This window comes from Mobula birostris, chromosome 7 (genome assembly GCF_030028105.1).
Source record: "Mobula birostris isolate sMobBir1 chromosome 7, sMobBir1.hap1, whole genome shotgun sequence".
NCBI classification, from domain to species: Eukaryota; Metazoa; Chordata; class Chondrichthyes; order Myliobatiformes; family Myliobatidae; genus Mobula; species Mobula birostris.
The window spans coordinates 99,388,039-99,412,572 of NC_092376.1; the positions used below are offsets into that span (position 1 = coordinate 99,388,039).

The 24,534-nt window shown below is 43.8% G+C and overlaps 1 protein-coding gene across 1 annotated transcript in view; it reads right to left on the reverse strand.

Annotated features, from left to right (window-relative positions):
* The window catches only part of LOC140200947 (BRCA1-A complex subunit RAP80-like), a 100,027-nt gene that overhangs the window by 13,776 nt on the left and 61,717 nt on the right, over window positions 1-24,534 (reverse strand). The window contains exon 7 of the mRNA XM_072264592.1: window positions 18,125-18,296. Within this exon, the coding sequence (XP_072120693.1) occupies window positions 18,125-18,296 (172 nt within the window). The remainder of the gene's footprint in view (window positions 1-18,124; window positions 18,297-24,534) is intronic.

Sequence of the window (24,534 nt, forward strand, 5' to 3'; positions counted from 1 at the left end):
AAAGGACGGGAAACTGAAGAGGGTGGCAGTGGTAATAGGGGCTCTGTAGTTTGGGGGCAGATAGGTGATTCTATGGATGCTAAAAGGAAACACGGATGGTAGTTTGCCTCCCAGGGCCCAAAATTTGCCATGTTTCTGAACATGTTCACGATATCCTGAAAAGGGAGGGTGAGCAGAAAGAAGTTCTGGTACATACTGGTACCAATGCCATAGGTAGAAAAGGAAGGATGTTCTGAATACAGATTACAGGGAGTTAGGAAGGAAGCTGAGAAGCAGGACCTCAAGGGTAGTAATCTCAGGATATGACAGTGAGGGTAGGAATAGAATGAGGTCGCAAACAAATATGTGGCTGAGGTGCAGGGGGCAGGGAATCAGATTTCTGGGGCAGATGTGACCTGAACAAAGTACATGGGTTGCACTTGAATCCGAAGAGGGACCAATATCCTTGTAGGCAGGTTTGCTACAGCTGTAAAGGGCAGAGGAATGGGAACCTGTATGATAGAACTGAGAATGAGCCAGCAAGTAGATTATATAATATGAATGTAAGGAAGGACAAGCCAGTGATCGAGTACAACTGCACACAGAGAAAAGAGTTAAGTTGTACCACAGAGGCAAAATTAATAAGGGCAAAGAATGCAGGACTGAAGATGCTGTATTTAAATGCATGTATCATTCAGAATAGGTCGGACGAATGTGTCGCAATTAGAGATTGGTTGGTATGACTGTGGGCACCACTGAGTCGTGGCTGAAAGAATGTCATAGTGAGGGTTTAACATCAAAGGATATACTTTGCATCAAAAGGACAGGCAAGAAGGCAAAGGCGGTAGTGTAGCTCTATTGGTAAGAGATAGAATTACATCTTTAGAAAAAGATGACATAGGGTCAGAGAATATCGGATCTTTGTGGGTGGAGTTAAGAAACTGCAAGGGTTAAAAAAAAGCATTATAGGCCTCCAAATAGTAGCCAAGATGAGGGGTTGAAATTGCAAAGGGAACTGGAAAGGGTATGTTATAAGGGTAATGTTATAAGAGTATTGCAAGGGGATTGGGAAAATCAGTTTGGTGTCGGATTGCAAGACAGAAAATTTGTTGAATGCCTATGATATGACTTTTTAGAGCAGTTTGTGCTTGAGACTACCAGGGGAAAGGCTATTTTAGATTGGGTGTTGTTTTATTTTATTTGTCAGCTTAATGTAAAGAAACTCTTAGGAGGCAGTGATCATAACATAATTGAATTCATACTGCAATTTCAGAGGGAGAAGCGTAACTCATACGTATCAGTATCACAATGAAATAAGGGGAATTACAGAGGCATGAGGGAGGAGCTTGCCCAGGGAGGATTGCAGGGGATACTGACAGGGATAATGGCAGAACAGAGGTAGCTGAAGTTTCTGGGCACAGCTCACAAGGTGCAGTACAGCTATGTCCCACAGAAAAAGTTGTTCTCAAACTCAAGGGGTAGGTAACTGTGGCTGACAAGGGAAATTAAGGACTGCATAAAAGCAAAGGAAAAGGGTATACAAGGTAGCAAAAGTGAGTGGGAAGTTGGATGATTGGGAAGCTTTTAAATCCAACAAAAGGCAACTAAAAAAGCAATAAGAAGGGAAAACATGAAATATGAGGGCAAACTAGCGGATAATATAAAGCAGGATACTAAAAGTTTTTCAGTTACATAAAGAAGGGATATTGAGAGTTGACACTGGACCACGGGAAAAGATGCTGATGAGGTTGGAGTGGGGAAAAGGAAATGGCAGATGAACCTAATAAGTACTTTGCTTCAGTCGTTTCTCACGAAAAAGTGCTAAACAAATTGAAAGGTCTCAAGATGGATAAGTCACCTGGACCAAATGGACTACATCCCAGAGTCCTGAACAAGGTTGCTGAAGAGATAACGGATGCATTGGTCATGGTCTTTCAAGAATCACTTGATTCTGGCATGGTCCTGAAGGACTGGAAAATTGCAAATGTCACTTCACTCTTTAAGAAGGGAGGAAGACAGAAGAGAAGAAATTATTGGTCAGTTAGCCTAACCTCAGTGGTAGGGAAAGTGTTGGAGGCTATTACTAAGGATGAGGTTTCGGAGTACCTGAAAACTAATAAATCAAAGTCAGCATGGTTTCTGTAAAGGGAAATCTTGCCTGTCAAATCTGTTAAGAGTTCTTCAGGGAAGTAACAAGCAGGGTGGACAAAGGAGAGGCAGTGGATGTAATTTGCATAGCTTTTCAGAAGGAATTTGATAGGGTGCCTCACATGAGGCTACCAAACAAGATAAAATCTTATGGTGTTACAGGAAAGATGCTGGCATGTATCGAGAAATGGCTGACAGGCAGGAGGCAGTGAGTGGGAATAAAGGGGGCCTTTTCTGGTTGGCTGCCAGTGACTAGCAGTGTTCCTCTGGGCCAGAATTGGGACCGCTACTGATATTGTTTGTCAATGATTTAGAGAGTGGTACTGGTGGCTTTGTGGCAAAGTTTGAGGATGATATGAAGACAGATGGAGGTATAGGTAGTGCTGAGGAAGCAATGCGATTGTAGCAGGACTTAGACAAATTGGAAGAATAGGCAAAAAAGTGGTAGATGGAATACACTGTTGGGAAATGTATGACAATGCATTTTGGTAAAAGGAACAATAGTACAGACTATTATCTAGTTGGGGAGAAAATTCAAACATCAGAGGTGCAAAGGGACTTAGGAGTCCTTGTGCAAGGCTCCCAGAAGTTTCATTCAAAGGTTGAGTCTGTGCTAAAGGCAAATGCAACGTTGGCATTTATTTCAAGGGGATTAGAATATAAAAACAAGGAGATAATGCTGAAGCTTTATAAGACAGTCGTCATGCCGCACTTGGAGTATTGTCAACAGTTTTGGGCCCCTTATTTCAGAAAGGATATATTGTCCTTGGAGAGAGTCCAGAGGAGGTTCATGAGCTATGATTCCGGGAAAGAAAGGGTTAACATACGAGGCGCTTTTGGCAGCTTTGGGCCAGTATTCATTGGAATTTAAAAGAATGTGTGGGCATCTCATTAAAACCTACCGTATGTTGAAAAGGCTGGATAAGGTGAATGAGAAAAGAGAATGTTTCCTCTGGTGGGGGTATCAAGAACTAGAGGGCACAGCATCAAAATTGAGGGGTGACCTTTTTTAGAACCGAAGTAAGGAAGTATTTTATTTAGCCAGAGTGATGAATCTGTGGCATGCTCTGCCACAAACTGTGGTGGAGACCAAGTCTGTAGTATATTCAAAGGAGAAGTTGATAGATTTCTGATTGGTTGCAGGATCAAGGGATATGGTGAGAGGGTAGGTGTATGAGATTGAATGGGATCCGAGATCAGCCATAATGAATTGGCAGAGCTGACTCAATGGGCTGAATGGCCTAATTCTGCTCCTGTGTCTTGTGGTCTTACGGAATCTACCTCAAGTGCATTCCTTTAACTTATTCTCAAACTTATTCCCTTATTCCCTTTTCCCTGAATTTACTCAATCATCTCAATAAACTTCAAATACTTCAGAATTATTGACTTTCTTTAGAAGCATCCTTCTAAGATGATGGTCTGTCAAATGTCCACTTCCTTTTCATGGTTCCAGCAATTACTCCCTGCAACTGTAAAGATACAAGGTCTTGGTGAGATGGCACCCACACTTCTTACCTAGGGATTGGCAGCGATTGCCATGAAGGTTCACAAGCCCATGGGTGAAATGGACTGTTAAAATATGGAAAACTATTATAAACGAATATAAACTAGAGGGGGATATTGCAATTCTTAAATGGTGTGCATATGACTCAGATTTTACGCCAAATAAACTGGATGCTAATTTAAGGACTGGACAGCTAAAGGAATAACAGTTCTTTGCAATATAATGAAAGAAACACTGTTCAGTTTTGAAATGCTTAAAGAGAAACACATTAGAAAAACAAGACTTTTATCAGTATTTACAGATGCGACAGTATGTTAATAGGATGGTTAAAAATGTAACCAAGGCAAGTACATGTTTGATAGAGCTATTTAGAAAAGCATATAATTGAGATAATGGTAGTGGAATCATTTCAAGCGTTTATAAGGGTTTGTCAAATCTTAAAACACATTCGATTTCATACATTAAAACAAAATGGGAGAAGGAAGGTGGGATAATAATATCTGAGGAAGACTGGACAATAATATGGAGGTATCAATGGAAGTGTACCAGTTCACAGAAATGGAGGGAGTTCGGATGGAAAAACTTGATAAGATATTTTATTGCCACCTCTCAGAAATCCCATTATGATAGTAACCTCCCTGTTTGCTGGAGAAATTCTGGAAATCAAAATGGAAGCCATTATCATATTTTTCGAGAATACCTCGTTATCAAAGACTGTTGGAGTGGGATACACAATACCCTACAAGACATCTTTAAATGTGAAATACCCTTAGAAACTAAGACCATATGTTTTGGGTATATACCTCAAGAATGGTTGAAAAGGGATAAATATTTAACGAATATACTGCTGGTGGCTGGTAAAAAGACTCTTACCAGGGAATGGTTATCACAGGACAGCCCAACTTTAAATGCATGTTTGGAAATTACAATGGACATTTACAAACTGGAGAAGTGAATCCCTTCACTCTGGTTCCCACCCCACGGCCAAATTAACTTAAACCCTCCCCAACAGTTCTAACAAACCTGTCTTCAAGAATATTGGCCCCTCTCAGGTTCAGTGCAACCCGTCACTTTTGTACAGGTCATACCTCCCACGGAAGAGATCTCAATGATCCAAGAACCTGAATCCCTGCCTCCTGCACCAGCTTCTCAGTCATGCATTAATCTTCCAAATCATCCTGTTTCTACCCTCACTGGTGCATAGCACAGGCAGCAATCCAGAAATTACTACCCTGGAGGCCCTGCTTCTCAAGTTTCTGCCTAGCTTTCTAAATTCTCTTTTCGGGACTCTTTTGCTTTTCTTTCCTATGTCATGGTACCAATATTTTCCAAGACATCTGGCTGCTCTCCCTCCCTGTCCAAAATGCTGTGGACATGATCCGAGACATCCCTGACCCTGGCACCTGGGAAGCAACATACCATTTGTGTGTCCCGTTCACTTCCACAGAATCTTCTGTCTGTTCCCCTGACTATTGAGCATCCTATTATTACCACTCCCCTCTTCTCCCTCTTTCCCTTCTGCACCATGGACCCATGCTCAGTGCCAGTAACCTGGTCTCTGTGGCATTCCCCACAACAGTATCCAAAATGGTATACTTATTATTGAGGGGAATGGCCACAGAGATGCTCTGCCCTAACTGCCTATTCACATTTCTATTTCTCCTGACAGTCACCCAACTACTCGTCTCCTGCAACTTAGTGGTGACTACTTCCCTGCAACTCTGATCGATTATCTCCTCATTCTCCCATAGAAGCCAAAGGTCATCCAGCTGCTGCTCCAGATCCCTGATACGGTCAACAAGGAGCTGCAGCTGGATGCACTTCACATAGATGTAGTTCCTTGGGAGACTCTGGGTCTCCCAGGACTCCAACATCCGACATGAACACTGAAACACTGACAATTCTCATCCTCTCACATATGTGCTTGACCAGATGTGTTCCTCCAGCGGGTTGCTTCTTGTTCCAGATCCCAGCATCTGCAATCTCCTGTGTTTGAATGTGTCTTAAGGCTGACAATGCATCCTCTGAAGCAATTCGTATGGGATCCAAGATACTAAGAACGTCGGCACCCACAGACACACACTGCAACTGTCTACACATGCAGCCCATACCCAGACACCTAGACACACAAGAGTTTCTGCAAATGTAGAAATCTTTAGCAACAAGTGGTATCCATCCCATTTCAAGTCTCTACAGTGTAAACAGGGCCGCACCAGGAGCAACAGATAATATAATGATCCTGACAGAATCACAGCCTCTGAAAGATGGCGAGGGAGGTTCTGTAGGGGAAGATGTAGCATTTGACACAGTTGCAGGGTTAAGTGTGAGGAGGAAAATCTGTAGGGAGGGACAAATGGACAAGGAAGTCCTGGAGAGAGTGAACACTGTAGAAAGTGAAGTGGTAGGAGGGGGACGGCGGGAAAAATGGTAAGATCCTGTTGGAGCTAGTGGAAGTTGCACAGAATGATGTGTCGGATATGAGGCAAGTGGGCAAGGGCAGACGTGTGGGAAATGGAGGAGATGCAGGTGAGGGCAAAGGTTGAAAGGTTCATTTTTTTGTCAAAGTATGCATGTACAATACAACTCTGATATTTGTCTTCTCTAGATTACCATGGAATACAAAAAAACCATGGTGTTGTTGGAAAGCAAAGCCATCACTAACCCCCCACCTTGTCATGGAAAAAAAAGAAACAAAACTCACAAACCCCAAAACCCCTACTCCCTCCCTCGCAGAAAAAAACTAACAGATCATCCACACGCCCCAAACCCCAAATCCTCAACCCCCTCCCTCATAAAAAACAGCAACAATAACATTAAATCCCCAACCCCCTCACAGAAAAGAACAGTGACAATAGCATCAATACCAACACCCCCTTTCTCACACACAAAAAACTAACAGATTTGTGCACACAGAAAATAACCAACATGAGACCCCAAATCTCCAACTTCTCTCTTGCATAAAAAGTATCGTATCTCTCATCTACCAATCAGCAACAAGAAAGAAAACATCGAAGGCTGAAAAAACCAATATAAAGTGCAGCCCAATAGTCACAAAACTTTCAGAATATTGAAAACATCCTTCCATGAGCTTTCGAGGAGCGCTGCCATATAGAACCATAGAACACTACAGCACAGAAAACAGGCCATTCAGCCCTTCTAGTCTATGCCAAAACGTTATTCTGCTAGTCCCATTGACCTGCATCTAGTCCATAACCCTCCAGACCTCTCCCATCCATGTATCTATCCAATTTATTCTTAAAACTTAAGCGTGACCCCGCATTTACCACATCAGATGGCAGCTCGTTCCACACTCCTACCAATCTCTGAGTGAAGAAGTTCCCCTTAAACTTTTCCCCGTTCACCTTAAAGCCATGTCCTCTCGTATTTATCTCGCCTAATCTAAGTGGAAAGAGCCTATTCACATTTACTCTGTCTATACCCCTCATAATTTTGTAAACCTCTATCAAATCTCCCCTCATTCTTCTAGGTTCCAAGGAATAAAGTCCTAACCTGTTCAATCTTTCCCTGTAACTCAACTCCTGAAGACCCGGCAACATCCTAGTAAATCTTCTCAGCACTCTTTCAATTTTACTGATATCCTTCCTATAGTTAGGTGACCAGAACTGTACACAATACTTCAAATTTGGCCTCACCAATGTCTTATACAACCACCCCATAACATCCCAACTCCTATACTCAATACTTTGATTTAAGAATGCTAGGATTCCAAAAGCCTTCTTTACCACCCTGTCTACCTGTGACGCCACTTTCAGGGAATTATGTATCTGAACTCCCAGATCTCTTTCTTCCTCTGCACTCCTCAGTGCCCTACCATTTACTGTGTAAGTCCTACCTCGATTTGTCCTTCCAAAATGCAACACCTCACACTTGTCTGCATTAAATTCCATCTGCCACTTTCTGGCCCACCCCTCCAGTTGGTTCAGATCCCTCTGCAAGCTTTGAAAGCCTTCCTCGCTGTCCACAATGCCTCCACAATGACATGTCCACAACGACATGAACTAAGTCCTTCTGTGAAGAGCAACTGCACACCGGGTCCAAACGCTAATGCCATCGACCCATGGCTTCCATTGAGAGCGACTGCTGACCTCCTCTGCATTCACCTCGATGCTTCAGTCTTCCTCACCACTTCAAGATGGAGTTGTTCCAAGAGGCAGCTTGAGATCGTTGTCCACTTCAGGACCCTGCCTGTGGTCTTCTCCACAAGGCAGCTTGTGTTCTCGGTTCTCTCCAGGCACAGCAGAGAGCAAGATCATTCAATCGAATTCCAAACTGCACTTCACAGGCTCTAACCATTTCCGTTACACAATCAAAACAAAAAGAACAAGCAGAAGACATAGAGAAAGTGAAATAATTGAAGAGATTGACTATCTAGAAGAGGTCACCCAAGCAATCATTGTTCGCTTGCACCATCTTGACTGGCAGCATCGATAGTGGTGGAGAGGAAACTCAGTTTTTGAACGAGGACATCTTAGTTGTTCTGGCATAGACAACCTTATCCTGAGAACAGATTGAGCGATGCAGAGGAACTGAGAGAAGATAATAACATTTTTGCAAATGCCAGGTGGGAAGCCAAGACAAATGTGAAAGTCAGTGGGTGTTGGTAGATGTAGACAGAGATGGAGACTGAGATCAAGAGAGGAGAGAGGGATGTCAGAAATGGGCCTGGACTGTTTACACACACACACACCAGGACAGTTCTCCCTGCAGACGTACAGGGGACAACCACCTGGGACCATCTGCAGCCACAGACACCTGACTGGCTACATCCAACCAGGGCCATTCACAACCAAAGACACACTGAGACTGTTCATGCCTAAAGAGGCCTGGAGTGTCAAAACCCACAGACAGACCGGGACTATCCACACCAGGATAATATCCACAGGAACAGCAGGACCACCCACACCCACAGAAACACCACAAACACAAAAGGTTAGCCTACATGCATTACCATCTATATCCACAGATAGACCAGGATAGGACAACTCCACAGACACACCGGAAATGTTTACACCCACAGATACTCTGGGCAGTCCACACCCAAAGAACCAAAGTGACTACATCGACCTACACACTTGGAGAGTCCACACTCAGATACACACTCGGGACTGTCCACATGCACAGACACAATGAGTCTCTAGAATCATAGACAGAAAGGAACTACCTAGCACATAGCCACAACAGGACTATGCAGACCCACACAGACACAGGGACTGACATACTCACCAGGACTGTCTACACCTATTGACAACAGATTGCATATAGTAGTGCAAGGAAGTTTGTGAATCCTGTAGAACTTTCTCTATTTCTGCATAAATATGACCTAAAATGTGATCAGATATTCACGCACTAAAACAAAAGAAGACTCAGTTAAATAAATAATATCCACAGTGATGAAATGCTTTGAGAAGTTGGTTATAACTAGACTGAACTCCTGCCTCAGCAAGGACCTGGACCCATTGCAATTTGCTTATTGTCACAATAGGTCAACGGCAGATGCAATCTCCATGACTCTTCACACGGCTTTAGACCACCTAGACAATACAAACACCTACGTCAGGATGCTGTTCATCGACTATAGCTCAGCATTTAATACCATCATTCCCACAATCCTGATTGAGAAGTTGTACCTCACTCTGTAATTGGATCCTCGACTTCCTCACTGGAAGGCCACAGTCTGTGTGGACTGGTGATAACATATCTTCTTCGCTGACGATCAACACTGGCGCACCTCAGGTGTGTGTGCTTAGCCCACTGCTCTACTCTCTGTATACACATGACTGTGTGGCTAGGCATAGCTCAAATATCATCTATAAATTTGCTGACGATACAACCATTGTTGGTAGAATCTCAGGTGATGATGAGAGGGTGTACAGGAACGAGTTATGCCAACTAGTGGAGTGGTGCCGCAGCAACAACCTGGCACTCAACGTCAGTAAGACGAAAGAGCTGATTGTGGACTTCAGGAAGGGTAAGATGAAGGAACACATACCAATCCTCATAGAGGGATCAGAAGTGGAGAGAGTGAGCAAATTCAAGTTCCTGAGTGTCAAGATCTCTGAGGATCTAACCTGGTCCCAATACATTGATGTAGTCATAAAGAAGGCAAGACAGTGGCTATACTTTATCAGGAGTTCGAAGCGATTTGACATGTCAACAAATACACTCAAAAACTTCGATAGTTGTACAGTGGAGAGCATTCTGATAGGCTGCATCACTGTTTGGTATAGAGGGGCTACTGCACAGGGCCGAAAGAAGCTGCAGTAGTTTGTAAATCTAGTCAGCTCCATCTTGGTCATGAGCCGACAAAGTACCCAGGACATCTTTAGGGAGCGGTGTCTCAGAAAGGCAGCATCCAATATTAAGGACCTCCAGCACCCAGGGCATGCCCTTTTCTCACTGTTACCATCAGGTAGGAGACACAGAAGCCTGAAGGCACACACTCAGTGATTCAGGAACAGCTTCTTCCTCTCTGCCATCCAATTCCTGAATGGACTTTGAAGCTTTGGACACTACCTCACTTTTTTGATATACAGTGTTTCTGTTTCTGCACATTTTTAAATAATCTATTTAAAGGAAGGAGGAGAAGATGGCAGCGCGACACAACGCACACGGCCTCTCCGGTGAAATGATATCGTATTATTAAATAGGATGCCGTGCACAATCCTGATTTGATGGAGACGGACGTGAGAAGCACGGAGGAACATCTGGAGAAAACTTCTGAAATGCCCGGTTCGCTGCCGCTGCTACTGTGCGATCGAGAATCTCCGGAGAGAAGGCCCCAAATCCTCGGCTTTGCCTGTTGCTGGTGGCCGGGGCTGGGGTTAAAGCACTCGGCAGAGATGGTGCTCGGTGTCGGAGGACTGGTCGAAGGCTCTAAGTTTTTGGATAGACTGAGAGTCAGACTGTGGTCGGGTGCTTCCAGGATGCTGTATCGGCAAGTTTGCGGCGCTGGAAGCTCATGGAAGGGAGAGCTTTCTTCCTTCTACCGTCTGCGTGAAATGTTGGGACTTTCGAGAGACTTTGAGACGATTTTTTACCGTGCCCATGGTCTGTTCTTCTATCAAATTACGGTATTGCTTGCACTGTTGTAATGATATGTTATAATTATGTGGTTTTTGTCAGTTTTTCAGTCTCGGTTTGTCTTGTGTTTCTGTGATATCACACCAGAGGAACATTGTATCATTTCTTAATGCATGCATTACTAAATGACAATAAAAGAGGACTGCGTGTCCTCATAATCTAATCTAATATACGTAATTGATTTACTTGTTTATTTATTATTATGCTTTATTTTATTATTATTTTTTTCTCGCTCTGCTAGATTATGTATTGCATTGAACTGCTGCTGCCAAGTTAACAAAATTCACGTTACTTGCCAGTGATAATAAACCTGATTCTGGTAAAACCATTATACTTGTTCATTTATTTATTGAGAAAAATGGTCCAATATTAGATGTATATGTTGGAAAATAAAAACAAGTGTGGGCATGTGGACAAGTGGTTAAGGCATTTGACTAGCGATCTGAAGGTCGTGAGTTTGAGCCCCAGCCGAGGCAGCGTGTTGTGTCCTTGAGCAAGGCACTGAACCACACAGTGCTCTGCGACGACACCGGTGCCAAGCTGTATGGGTCCTAATGCCCTTCCCTTGGACAACATCGGTGTCGTGGAGAGGGGCGACTTCCAGCATGGGCAACTGCTGGTCTTCCATACAACCTTACCCAGGCCTGCGCCCTGGAGAGTGAAGACTTTCCAGGCGCAGATCCATGATCTCGCAAGATTAACGGATGCCTTTAATGTTGGAAAAAGTATGTGAACCTTTCCTCTCAGTAACTGGTGTGACACCATCCCTCCCCCACCGTACAGCAATAACTTCAACCAAACACTTCCGACAACTATTCATCAGTCCTGCACATTGGCTTGGAGAATTTTAAGCCATTCATCCTTACAAAACTTCTTCAACTCTGGGATGTTGGTGGGCTTCCTTGCATGAACTGCTTGCTTTAGGTCCTGCCATAACATTTCTATAGGATTAAGGTCAGGACTTTGTCTCAGCCATTCTAAAACACAAACTTTCTTCTTTTTAAGCCACACTCTTGCATTCCGGATCATTATCTTGTTGCATTATCCAACTTCTATTAAGCTTCAGGTGATGGACTGCCACCCTAACATTCTCCTGTAAAATGTCTTGATACAATTTTGAATTCATTGTTCCCTCAATGATTGCAAGCTGCAGAGGCCCTGAGGCAGCAAAGCAGCCCAAATCCATGATGCTCCTTCCTCCATGCTTCACAGTTGGGATGAGGTTTTGGTGTTGATGTGTAATGCCTTCTTTCCTCTAAACATAGCAATGTGGTTTCTGCCAGAGAGTTTAACTTTTGTCTCATCTATCCACAGATCATTGTCCCAGAAGCGTTGTAGAACATCCAGGTGGTCTTTTGAAAACTTGAGATGTGCAGCAATGTTTTTTTTGAGAGCAGTGGTTTCCTCCATGGTGTCCTTCCATGAACACTATTCATGTTCAGTTTTTTTCTTATAGTGAACACATGAACAGAGACTTTAACAGAGATTCCTGCAGGTTTTTTGGTGTTGCCCTTGGATTCCTTTTCACCTCCTTCAGCAACACACATGGTGTTCCTTGTGTGATCTTTGCAGGATGCCCACTCTGGGGAAAGTAGCATTAGTACTGAGTTTCCTCCATTTGTACACAATTTCTTTTACTGTGGACTGATGAACACTCAGGTCTTTGGAAATGCTTTTGTAGTCCTTTCCAGCTTCATGCATCTCTACAATTCTTCTTCTTCTAAGATCCATTGTAAGTCGTTTTGATCAAGGCACGGTGCACATAAACAGATCTTTCTGGAGGAGAGCAGGCTCTGTCAGTAATCTGACTTCGTGTGTCTTTTTTATAGGGCAGGCCACCTCGAAAATCTACACGTCCAATCTTATATCACTGATCGGAACATCTAACTCCAAATGACTTTTGTAGAAGGCATTACTCCAGAGGTTCACATACTTTTTCCAACAAATACATGTAATATTACATAATTTTTCTTCATAAATAAACAAATATAACCTCTTTTGTGTTATTTATTTACTTGGATTCTCTTTATCCATTTTTAGCACTTATGAGAAGATCTGATCACATTTCAGGTCACACGTATGCAGAATTTTATAATATATATACACACACATATACATACATTATATACATACATACATATATACATACATACATATATATACATATATATACACACACTGAACACTGAGGCTGTCTACAAGAAGGGTCAGAGCCGTCTCTATTTCCTGAGGAGAGTGAGGTCCTTTAACATCTGCCGGACAATGCTGAAGATGTTCTACGAGTCTGTGGTGGCCAGTGCTATCATGTTTGCTGTTGTGTGCTGGGGCAGCAGGCTGAGGGTAACAGACACCAACAGAATCAACAAACTCATTCGTAAGGCCAGTGATGTTGTGGGGATGGAACTGGACTCTCTGACAGTGGTGTCTGAAAAGAGGATGCTGTCCAAGCTGCATGCCATCTTGGACAATGTCTCCCATCCACTACATAATGCAGCGGTCCCCAACCACCGGGCCGCAAAGCATGCGCTACCGGGCCGCGAGGAAATGATATGATTTGGCAATATGAGTCAGCTGCACCTTTCCTCGTTCCGTCACGCCCACTGTTGAGCTTGAACGCACGTGAGGTCATTACCCGCGCATCATCTACTTCAGTGCGGGAAGGAGATCAACTCCTCCAGCTTGCAAATGACGGCGGGCTGAAAAGTATGTTTGACATAACATCTCTGCCGGCATTCTGGATCAAAGTCAAGGCTAAATATCCTGAGATGGCCACGAAAGCACCAAAAACGTTGCTTCCATTTCCAACATATCTCTGCAATGAATGCAACGAAAACTAAATTGCGGAATAGACTGGACATAAGGAACCCCCTTCAAGTATCACTGTCTCCCATTACCCCTCGATGGGACGGTGTTGTTGCAGAGAAACAAGCCCAGGGCTCCCACTGATTCAGCGATACTGGTGTTGTAATGATTTTATATGTTCATACGGGGAAAATACGTGCTGTGTGTTTAATATCCAAACGTTACTTAAAATGTTATGATACTATTGACTTATATAACTATATCACCATATAACAATTACAACACGGAAACAGGCGATCTCTGCCCTTCTAGTCCGTGCCGAACGCTACTCTCACCTAATCCCACCGATCTGCACTCAGCCCATAACCCTCCATTCCTTTCCTGTCCATATACCTATCCAATTTTTCTTTAAGTGATAATATCGAACCTGCCTCTACCACTTATACTGGAAGTTCTTTCAACACTTACTTCAAGCTCCCCTGTCCTCCCCTGATAAGTAACTTATTGCTATATTCATGCGAGGAAAATATGCGCTGTGTGTTCAATATTAAGTTCGTCAGATGAACCCTTTTAGAAACGAAAGTGAGTGTATTAGCCACTTATCACCGATATTCCGGTCGTGATTAACACACCCCCACCCCCCGAACAGAATCGGCAAAAGCGATTTGTAGAAAAAAATCGGCACATACACGAATGCACAAGTCACACATGCGCACTTGTGCCTGCACAAGGCTTCATGGTCATTGTAGTCTTTCTGGGTAAACCCAACGTATTTGACTGCTACTCTTGTCCGTTGGCAACCCTACCCACCCTACCCCCGCCGGTCGGCCGGTCCCCAAGAATATTGTCAATATGAAACTGGTCCGCAGTGCAAAAAAGGTTGGGGACCCTGACATAATGTACTGGTTGGGCACAGGAGTACATTCAGCCAGAGACTCATTCCACTGAGATGCAACACAGAGCGTCATAGGAAGTCATTCCTGCCTGTGGCCATCAAACTTTACAATTCCTCCGTTGGAGGGTCAGACACCCTGAGCCAATAGGCTGGTCCTGGACTTATTTCCTGGCATAATTTACATATTATTATTTGACTATTTATGGTGCAACTGTAACGAAAACCAATTTCCCCCGGGATCAATAAAGTATGACTATGACTATGACTATATATATATGTATAGAACATAGAATAGTACAGCACAGTACAAGCCCTTCGGCCCACAGTGTTGTGCCGACCCTTAAACCCTACCTCCCATATAACTCCCCAACTTAAATTCCTCCATATACCTGTCTGGCAGTCTCTTAAATTTCACCAGTGTATCTGCCTCCACCACTGACTCAGGCAGTGCATTCCATGCATGAACCACTCTCTGAGTAAAAAGCCTTCCTCTAATATCCCCCTTGAACTTCCCACCCCTTGCCTTAAAGCCATGTCCTCTTGTACTGAGCAGTGGTGCCCTGGGGAAGAGGCGCTAGCTGTCCACTCTATCTATTCCTCTTACTACCTTGTATACCTCTATCATGTCTCCTCTCATCCTCCTTCTCTCCAAAGAGTAAAGCCCTGGCTCCCTTAATCTCTGATCATAATGCATACTTTCTAAACCAGGCAGCATCCTGGTAAATCTCCTCTGTACCCTTCCCAATGCTTCCACATCCTTCCTATAGTGAGGTGACCAGAAATGGACACAGTACTCCAAGTGTGGCCTAACCAAAGTTTTATAGAGTTGCATCATTACCCGACTCTTAAACTCTATCCCTCGACTTATGAAAGTTAACACCCCATAAGCTTTCTCAACTATCCTATCTACCTGTGAGGCAACTTTCAGGGATCTGTGGACATGTACCCCGAGATCCCTCTGCTCCTCCACACTACCAAGTATCCTGCCATTTACTTTGTACTCCGCCTTGAAGTTTGTCCTTCCAAAGTGTACCACCTCACACTTCTCCGGGCTGAACTCCATCTGCCACTTCTCAGCCCACTTCTGCATCCTATCAATGTCTCTCTGCAATCTTCGACAATCCTCTACACTATCTACAACACCACTAACCTTTGTGTCGTCTGCAAACTTGCCCACCCACCCTTCTACCCCGACATCCAGGTCGTTAATAAAAATCACGAAAAGCATAGGTCCCAGAACCAATCCTTGTGGGACACCACTAGTCACAACCCTCCAATCTGAATGTACTCCCTCCACCACGACCCTCTGCTTTCTGCAGGTGAGCCAATTCTGAATCCACCTGGCCAATCTTCCCTGGATCACATGCCTTCTGACTTTCTGAATAAGCCTACCGTGTGAAACCTTGTCAAATGCCTTACTAAAATCCATGTAAATCACATCCACCGCACTACCTTCATCTATATACCTGGTCACCTCCTCAAAGAACTCTATCAGGCTTGTTGAACTCTATCTGCCCTTCACAAAGCCATGCTGACTGTCCCTAATCAGACCATGATTCTCTAAATGCCCACAGATTCTATCTCTAAGAATCTTTTCCAACAGCTTTCCCACTACAGACGTAAGGCTCACTGGTCTATAATTACCCGGACTATCCCTACTACCTTTTATGAATAAGAGGACAACATTTGCCTCCCTCCAATCCTCCAGTACCATTCATGTGGACAATGAGGACATGAAGATCCTAGCCAGAGGCTCAGCAGTCTCTTCCCTCGCCTCGTGGAGCAGCCTGGGAAATATTCCTTCAGGCCCTGGGGACGGAGAAGTATTCATTGAGGACCTCGCTCACTTCCACAGCCTCCAGGCACATCTTCCCACCTTTATCTCTAATTGGTCCTACCTTCACTCCTGTCATCATTTTGTTCTTCACATAACTCAAGAATGCTTTGGGGTTTTCCTTTACCCTACTCGCCAAGGCCTTCTCATGCCCCCTTCTTGCTCTCCTCAGCCCCTTAAGTTCCTTTCTTGCTACCCTATATTCCTCAATAGACCCATCTGATCCTTGCTTCCTAAACCTCATGTATGCTGCCTTTGTCCACCTGACTAGATTTTCCACCTCACTTGTCACCCATGGTTCCTTCACCCTACCATTCTTTATCTTCCTCACCGGGACAAGTTTTTCCCTAACATCCAGCAAGAGATTCCGAAGCATCGACCACATGTCCATAGCACATTTCCCTGCAAAAACATCATCGCAATTCACACCCACAAGTTCTAGCCTTATAGCCTCATAATTTGCCCTTCTCCAATTAAAAATTTTCCTGTCCTCTCTGATTTTATCCTTTTCCATGATAATGTTAAAGGCCAGGGAGCAGTGGTCACTGTCCCCCAGATGCTCACCCACTGAGAGATTTGTGACCTGACCCGGTTCGTTACCTAATACAAGATCTAGTATGGCATTCCCCCTAGTCGGCCTGTCAACGTATTGTGACAGGAATCCATCCTGGACACGCAACAAACTCTGCCCCGTCTAAACCATTGGAACTAATCAGGTGCCAATCAATATTAGGGAAATTAAAGTCACCCATGATAACAACCCCGTTATTTTTGCACCTTTCCAAAAACTGTCTCCCAATCTGCTCCTCAGTATCTCTGCTGCTACCAGGGGGCCTATAGAATACTCCCAATAGAGTAACTGCTCCCTTCCTGTTCCTGACTTCTACCCATACTGACTCAAAAGAGGATCCTGCTACATTACACACCCTTTCTGTAGCTATAATAGTATCCTTGACCAGTAATGCCACCCCTCCTCCCCTCCCCCCCCCATCCCTTTTAAAGCACTGAAATCCAGGAATATTGAGAATCCATTCCTGTCCTGGTGCCAGCCAAGTATGCAGAATGTATGCGGATTATCGGCACCCAATTGCCCACCATTGAGAACATCTACCATAAACGCTGCCTGGGCAGGGTGAAAAGCATTATCAAGGATGCATCTCACCCTAACCATGGACTTTTTACTCTCCTCCCATCCGGTAGGCGCTACAGGAGCCTCTGGTCCTGCACCAGCAGGCACAAGAAGAGCTTCTTCCCTGAGGCTGTGACCATGCTGAACCTCACATCACAGCGCTAAGCAGTACTGCACCCGTATTGTACTGTCTCAGTACTTTTATATTTGTGTGTTGTAGCACTTTTTATTCGCAGTTATATTGTAAATAACACTGTTCTTTGCATTTCTGGTTAGATGCTAACTGCATTTCATTGGCTTTGTATCTGTACGGCACATTGACAATAAAGTTGAATCTAATCTAATCTAAAATAGAGAAAATTTTACAGGGTTCATAAATTTTCTAGCAGCACTTTCTTTGCCTTCTCTGCTGCACTAGTTTCAAGATGTTCCTCTAATCTTGTGAACCTTCCCGCAGCTTCTGTTCCCTTGGCATTTGGAAATATTGGTAGACATGTACCTTGCAGCCCTCTACACCAACAAGGACTGTCCTATGACCAGTCAGCATGACTGTTCATATTGACAAACACCAGGCAGTCTTCACTTACAGACACTGGTAAGGTCTCCATCCACCAACACTGGACTGCACAGGTTTTTTCAGCCTAGTTTCAGGATTTATAATATGTTCCTTTGGTCTTTGATCTTCTCCAATTTCCATCCTTTTAGCTTCCACTAATATTAGGAGATGCATACCTTGCAGCTGAGATCCCCCATCGCCAGTATCATCACAGTCTGCAGCATGCACCTCGATCTTCTCTGATGGGAATTTGTGACTGCAGATTGGACACTCCACATAAGATTTCTTTGATGGTGTGGGTTGAAACTCTTCAGCTTCATCTTCGATCAAAACCACATCTTCAGGCTCCTGTAATGGGGGGCAGAGTAAGAAAGCATCATGGAGAAGAGCAATAGCGAGAGAAAGAAGCAATAGAAAAGAGCCTAACTAATGTACTTGTCAACCCTGAGACATTTCAGACCATATGACCATAAGATATAGAAGCAGATTTATTTATTTAAGATACAATGTGGAGTAGGCCCTTCTGGCCTTTCAAGCCATGCTGCTCAGCAACCACCCATACTTTAACCAAACATCCAGTACTTTTTTGGACTGTGGAAGGAAACTGGACCACCGGACAAAACCCACGCAACCACAGGGAGAACATACAAACTCTGATGGTATGGGAAATGAACCTTGGTCTCCTGTTTTGCTAACCACTACACTACCATGCCTCCATTTAGCCCATCAAGTCTCCTCTACCGTGGCTGATCGAATTCTCTCTCAGCCCTAATCTACTGCCATCTCCCCATAACTCTTCATGCCCTTACTAATCAAGAACCTATCAATCTCTGTCTTAAATATACCTAACAGCTGTCTGTGGCAATGAATTCTACATATTCACCACTCTCTGGCTAAAGAAATTCCTCCTCATCGCCATTCTAAATGGACATCCCCCTATTTCCCCCGGTCTTCGACTCCCCCACCATAGAATACATCCTCTCCACATCCACTCTATGAAGGCCTTTCAACATTCGATAGGCTTCAATGAGATCTTATGAATTCAGTGATTATACACACAGAGCCATCAAGAGCTCCTCATAGGATAAGCCTTTCAATCCAGAATATTTTTCATGAATCTCTTTTGAACCTTCTCCAACATCAGCACATCCTTTCTTAGATAAGGGCCCAAAACTGCTCACAATATTCCTGGTGAGGTCTCACCAATGATTTATAAAACCTCAACATTACACCCTTAATTTTCTATTCTAGTCCTCTTGAAATGAATGCCAACATTGCATTTGCCTTCCCCAACCTCAACTCAACCTCCAAATTTATCTTTAGGGAATCCTGGAGGACACCCAAGTCCCTTTGCACCTCGGATTGTTGAATTTTCTCTCCACTTAGAAAACATTCTACGCTTTTACTTCTTCCAGCAAAGTGCATGACCATATACTTCCCGACACTGTATTCCATCTGTCACTCCTTTGTCCGTTCTCCTAATCTGTCTAAGTCCTTCTGTAGCCTCTCTGCTTCCTCAATACCACCTGTCCCTACACCCATCTTCATATTGTCCACAAACATGGTCACGAAATCATCAATTCTGTCACCCAAATCAAAACATAAAAAGAATCGGTCCCAACACAGACCTCAGTAGTTATCTGTTGTCATCCTTGCTGGTGTCCCCTTCCAGTCAACTTTGGTCAGCTCCTCTCTCATGCCTCTGTAATTCCCTTTACCCCATTGTAATACTGATAACCTGACTTTAGCTTCTCCTTGTCCAATTGCAGGTATATTCTATCATATTATGATCACTTTTCCAAAGGGTTCCTTTACCTTAAGCTCTCTAATCAAATCTGGTTCATCGCACAACACCCAGTCTAGAATAGCTGATCCCCAAATGGGCTCAACCATGAACTGCTCTAAAATACCATCTCAGAGGCCCCTCTTGGGATCCAGCACCAACCTAATTTTGCCAATCTATCTGCTTATCGAAATCCCCTATGACCATAACGTTGCCCTTTTGACATGTATTTTTCCTTGAAACTCACCAGTCTACAGTTTCTAGAATAATCCCTGGTTCCCTTCTTGAATAATGCAAGATTAATTACTCACCAGTCCTCTAGGACCTTGCCTATGGCTAGAGAGGACATGAAGATATTGGTCAAGGCCCCAGCAAACTCATCTCTTGCTTTTCTCAATAACCTGAAATATATCCCATCAGGCTCTGGGGATTTATTGATTTTAAGGAACCCAACAGTACCTTCTACCTGAAGTGCACCAGCATATCAATATGCTCAGTTATGATCTCCCTATCCTCCACATCTTTCAGGTAAATACTGATGTAACATACCTCATTAAAGCTCTCACCCACATCCTCTACATCCAATCAAATGTTCCTTCCTTTATCATTAAGTGGTCTTATCCTCTCCCTAGTAATCCTTTTGCTCTTAAAGTATGCATAGAATGCCTTGAGATTCTCCTTAATCCCACTTGCCAATGACTTTGCTAAGGATTTTTCTAACTTCCAGTATAAGATGGCACTGGTGAAGAACAGCGACAACTTGCTGGTAGCAAACAAAACTATTAACTCTTCATTCATCACACTTCTTCTTGGAAACAATCACTGTAATCAATAGCCTATAACTTCCCTTTCGGAGTTCAAATTTTGAACTGCTTCTATGATCTTGTATTTTTGCACAGTGAACTGAAGTCTTGAAGGTGCAGGATGGTTGTGGTGTGGCAGGTATAGGCCAAATCAAGTGGGGCCTGGGCACAAGGAAAGGGAACAACATAAATTGAATTGACTTTTATTTCTTACATCCTTCACATACATGAGGAGTAAAAATCTTTATGTTATGTCTCCATCTGAATGTGCAATGTGCAATTTATAATAAATGGTATGTACAACAGGACAGTCAATATAGCATAGAAATACAATTGTTTCAGTGTGAATTAATCAGTCTGATGGCCTGGTGGAAGAAGCTGTCCCAGAGCCTGTTGGTCCTGGCTTTAATGTTGCGGTACTGTTTCCTGGATGATAGCAGTTGGAACAGTTTGTGGTTGGGGTGACTTGGGTCCGTAATGATCCTTTGGGCCCTTTTTATGCACCTGTCTCTGTAAATATCCTGAATAGTGGGAAGTTCATATCTACGGATACACTAGGCTCTCCGCACTACTCTTTGCAGAGTCCTGTGTTTGAGGGAAGTACAGTTCTCATACCAGGCAGTGATGCAGCCAGTTAGGATGCTCTCAATTGTGCTCCTGTAGAAAGACCTTAGGATTTGGGGATTAATGCCAAACTTCTTCAACCATCTGAGGTGAAAGAGGCGCTGTTGTGCTTTTTCCACCACACAGCTGTTTGTCCGATTTAAGGACTGGGCCAGACTGGAAAGGTTTCGTATGGGCTGAATTGCAGCAGCAGAGCCGGGCCTGAGAACATATCGAAGCAGCAGTGCCCAAGCCCAAGAGTGAGGAATGACCCAAGGTTTGACCAACTTGAGTATTGACCCAGATTGAAAAAGTCAGGGTGTTAGGACCACAGGAGAGGGACCGGCTGGTGTTCAGCTCACTGCTCCACAAGGTTTACACACCTCTGCACTGAACTGAGCCTGTGGCCAGCAACCAACAAGCTTCTGTGTCAGCTGCAGTGATGACTAATCGTGGCTGTGGACTCACTTTTGTGAACTTCAGTTCTGGATGTTATTTGCTTACATTTATTGGTTGCACAATTTGTTTATTTTTCTGCACAGTCTGAGTGTCTTTTTTAAAATTGTTCTATTTGGTTTCTTTTCTTTATGGTGTCTATAAGGAGCCAAATCTCAAAGCCGTATATAGTATACATACTTTAATAATAAATATATTTCATGGCCCCTCCTGGCTTTCCTAATTCCTTTCGAGTTTTTTACTTGTTTCTTTATAATCTTCAAGGATTTGTTTAATTCTAGCCTCTTAAGGTTTACATGATTTTCCTTTTCTGCTTGACTAAATTCATTTCTCTTACCTTGTCATCCTTCTGACTGGAAAATACCTACCTTGTACTCTGTGCAGTTGGTCCTTAACACCCTCCACAGGTCACATGTGGACATACCAATAAACAGCTGTTCCCAATCAACTCTTCTACTTCCTGCCTGATGAACCCTAATCTGCCTTGCTTCAATTTAATACCTTCCTGCAAGGTCTATACTTATCCTTATTTACAGCTATCTTAAAGCTTAAGGAGTTGTGGTCACTGTCCCCTAACTGCTCATCCACTGAAAGGTCAATCACTTGGCCAGGCTCATTACCCAACACCAGATCTAGTACAGCCCCTCCTCTTGTTGACCTATTTACACATTGATTTAAGAAACCCTCCTGGATGCATGCAGTAAATTCTGTCCCATCTAAAGCTCTTGCACTATGAATAAGCAACACACACAAAATGCTGGAGGAACTCAGCAGGCCAGGCAGCATCTATGGAAAGAAGTAAAGTTGACGTTTCAGACCAAAACCCTTCGACAGAACTGGAGAAAAAGTTTTAGTAGATTTATAAGGTGGTGGGAAAGGAGAGAGAACCAACAGGTGATAGGTGAAACCTGGAGGGGGAGGGATGAAGTAAAGAGATGGGAAGTTGACTGCTGAGATGAGGTGAGACAATAGACAATAGGTGCAGGAGTAGGCCATTCTGCCCTTCGAGCCAGCACCACCATTCACTGTGATCATGGCTGATCATCCACAATCAGTATCCATTTCTTGCCTTATCCCCATAACCTTTGATTTCACTATCTTTAAGAGCTCTATCCATCTCTTTCTTGAAAGCATCCAGAGACTTGGCCTCCACAGCCTTCTGGGGCAGAGCATTCCGTATATCCACCACTCTCTGGGTGAAAAAGTTTTTCCTCAACTCCGTTCTAAATGGCCTACCCCTTATTCTTAAACTGTAGCCTCTGGTTCTGGACTCACCCATCAGCGGGAACATGCTTCCTGCCTCCAGCGTGTCCAATCCCTCAAAAATCTTATATCTTTCAATAAGATCTTCTCTCAGCCTTCTAAATTCCAGAGTATACAAGCCCAGTCGCTCCAATCTTTCAACATATGACAGTCCCACCATCCCGAGAATTAACCTTGTGAACCTATGCTGCACTCCCTCAATGGCAAGAATGTCCTTCCTCAAATCTGGAGACCAAAACTGCACACAGTACTCCAGATGTGGTCTCACCAGGGCCCTGTACAGCTGCAGAAGGACCTCTTTGCTCTTATACTCAATTCCCCTTGGTATTAAGGCCAGCATGGCATTAGCTTTCTTCACTGCCTGCTGTACTTGCATGCTTGCTTTCAGTGACTGATGTACAAGAACACCTAGATCTTGTTGTGCTTCCCCTTTTCCCAACTTGACTCCATTTAGATAATAATCTGCCTTCCCATTCTTACCACCAAAGTGGATAACCTCACATTTATCCACATTAAACTGCATCTGTCATGCATCCACCCACTCACCCAGTCTGTCCAAGTCACCCTGCATTCTCATAACATCTTCCTCACATTTCACACTGCCACCCAGCTTTGTGTCATCGGCAAATTTGCTAATGTTACTTTTAATTCCCTCATCTAAATCATTAATATATATTGTAAACAGCTGCCGTCCCAGCACTGAACCCTGCGGTACCCCACTGGTCACCGCCTGCCATTCCGAAAGGGACCCGTTAGTCGCTACTCTTTGCTTTCTGTCAGCCAGCCAATTTTCAATCCATGTCAGTACTCTGCCCCCAATACCATGTGCCCTAATTTTGCCCACTGATCTCCTATGTGGGACTTTATCAAAGGCTTTCTGAAAGTCCAGGTACACCACATCCACTGGCTCTCCCTTGTCCATTTTCATAGTTACATCCTTAAAAAATTCCAGAAGATTAGTCAAGCACGATTTCCCCTGCAATATTAGAGGATAAGAACACAGAGTGTTTGTCCAGCTGGTTGGCAGCCCGACCCTGTTAAGGTTCGAGTCATAATGAGGCACAGCAATGATTCTACTGTGGGGCTAGGGGATGAGGATGTCTAGCTGGATAATGAAAATGAGGGACAGAGGGTAGTGTATACCTTTGGTTTAATCCTCAAAATGATCGAGCTCTCCTTTATGATCATGCATTCCCACGCCCGCCATGGGGGCATCGGCCCATAGCTTCTTCCTCTCATGAGGGAGAGGAGGAGGCAGCTCAGGAATGAGTAGGAGATGGTACACTGGGCACCTTCGAGACAACAAAAAAATCAGAGAATGCTCCGCTAAAGAATTAGCAAGCTTAAGGGTTAGGTACAGACAAAAGTCTGGGGAGTGTTTGGCCACGTAGTTATTGAGGATATAGGATGAGAGGGGTACTGGAGTCTTCCTATCAGACAGACGGATGGGTGATTTAGAGAACCTATTGCCCCAATACGCGATCAATAACGCCCTGAGAAAGCTGCTTGCTTTCCCTGAGAAGAACGCATCACTGTGGGTTCAAGTAACAGCAGCAGGTAAACTTAGGTATCCCATTCTTACTGAATGAAATTTAAAACCACATGTGGAATAGAGTCCAGTAGAGAGGGGAACTAGAATTCTACGCCAGTGGGCTCTTATCACAGAATTAAACAGTGA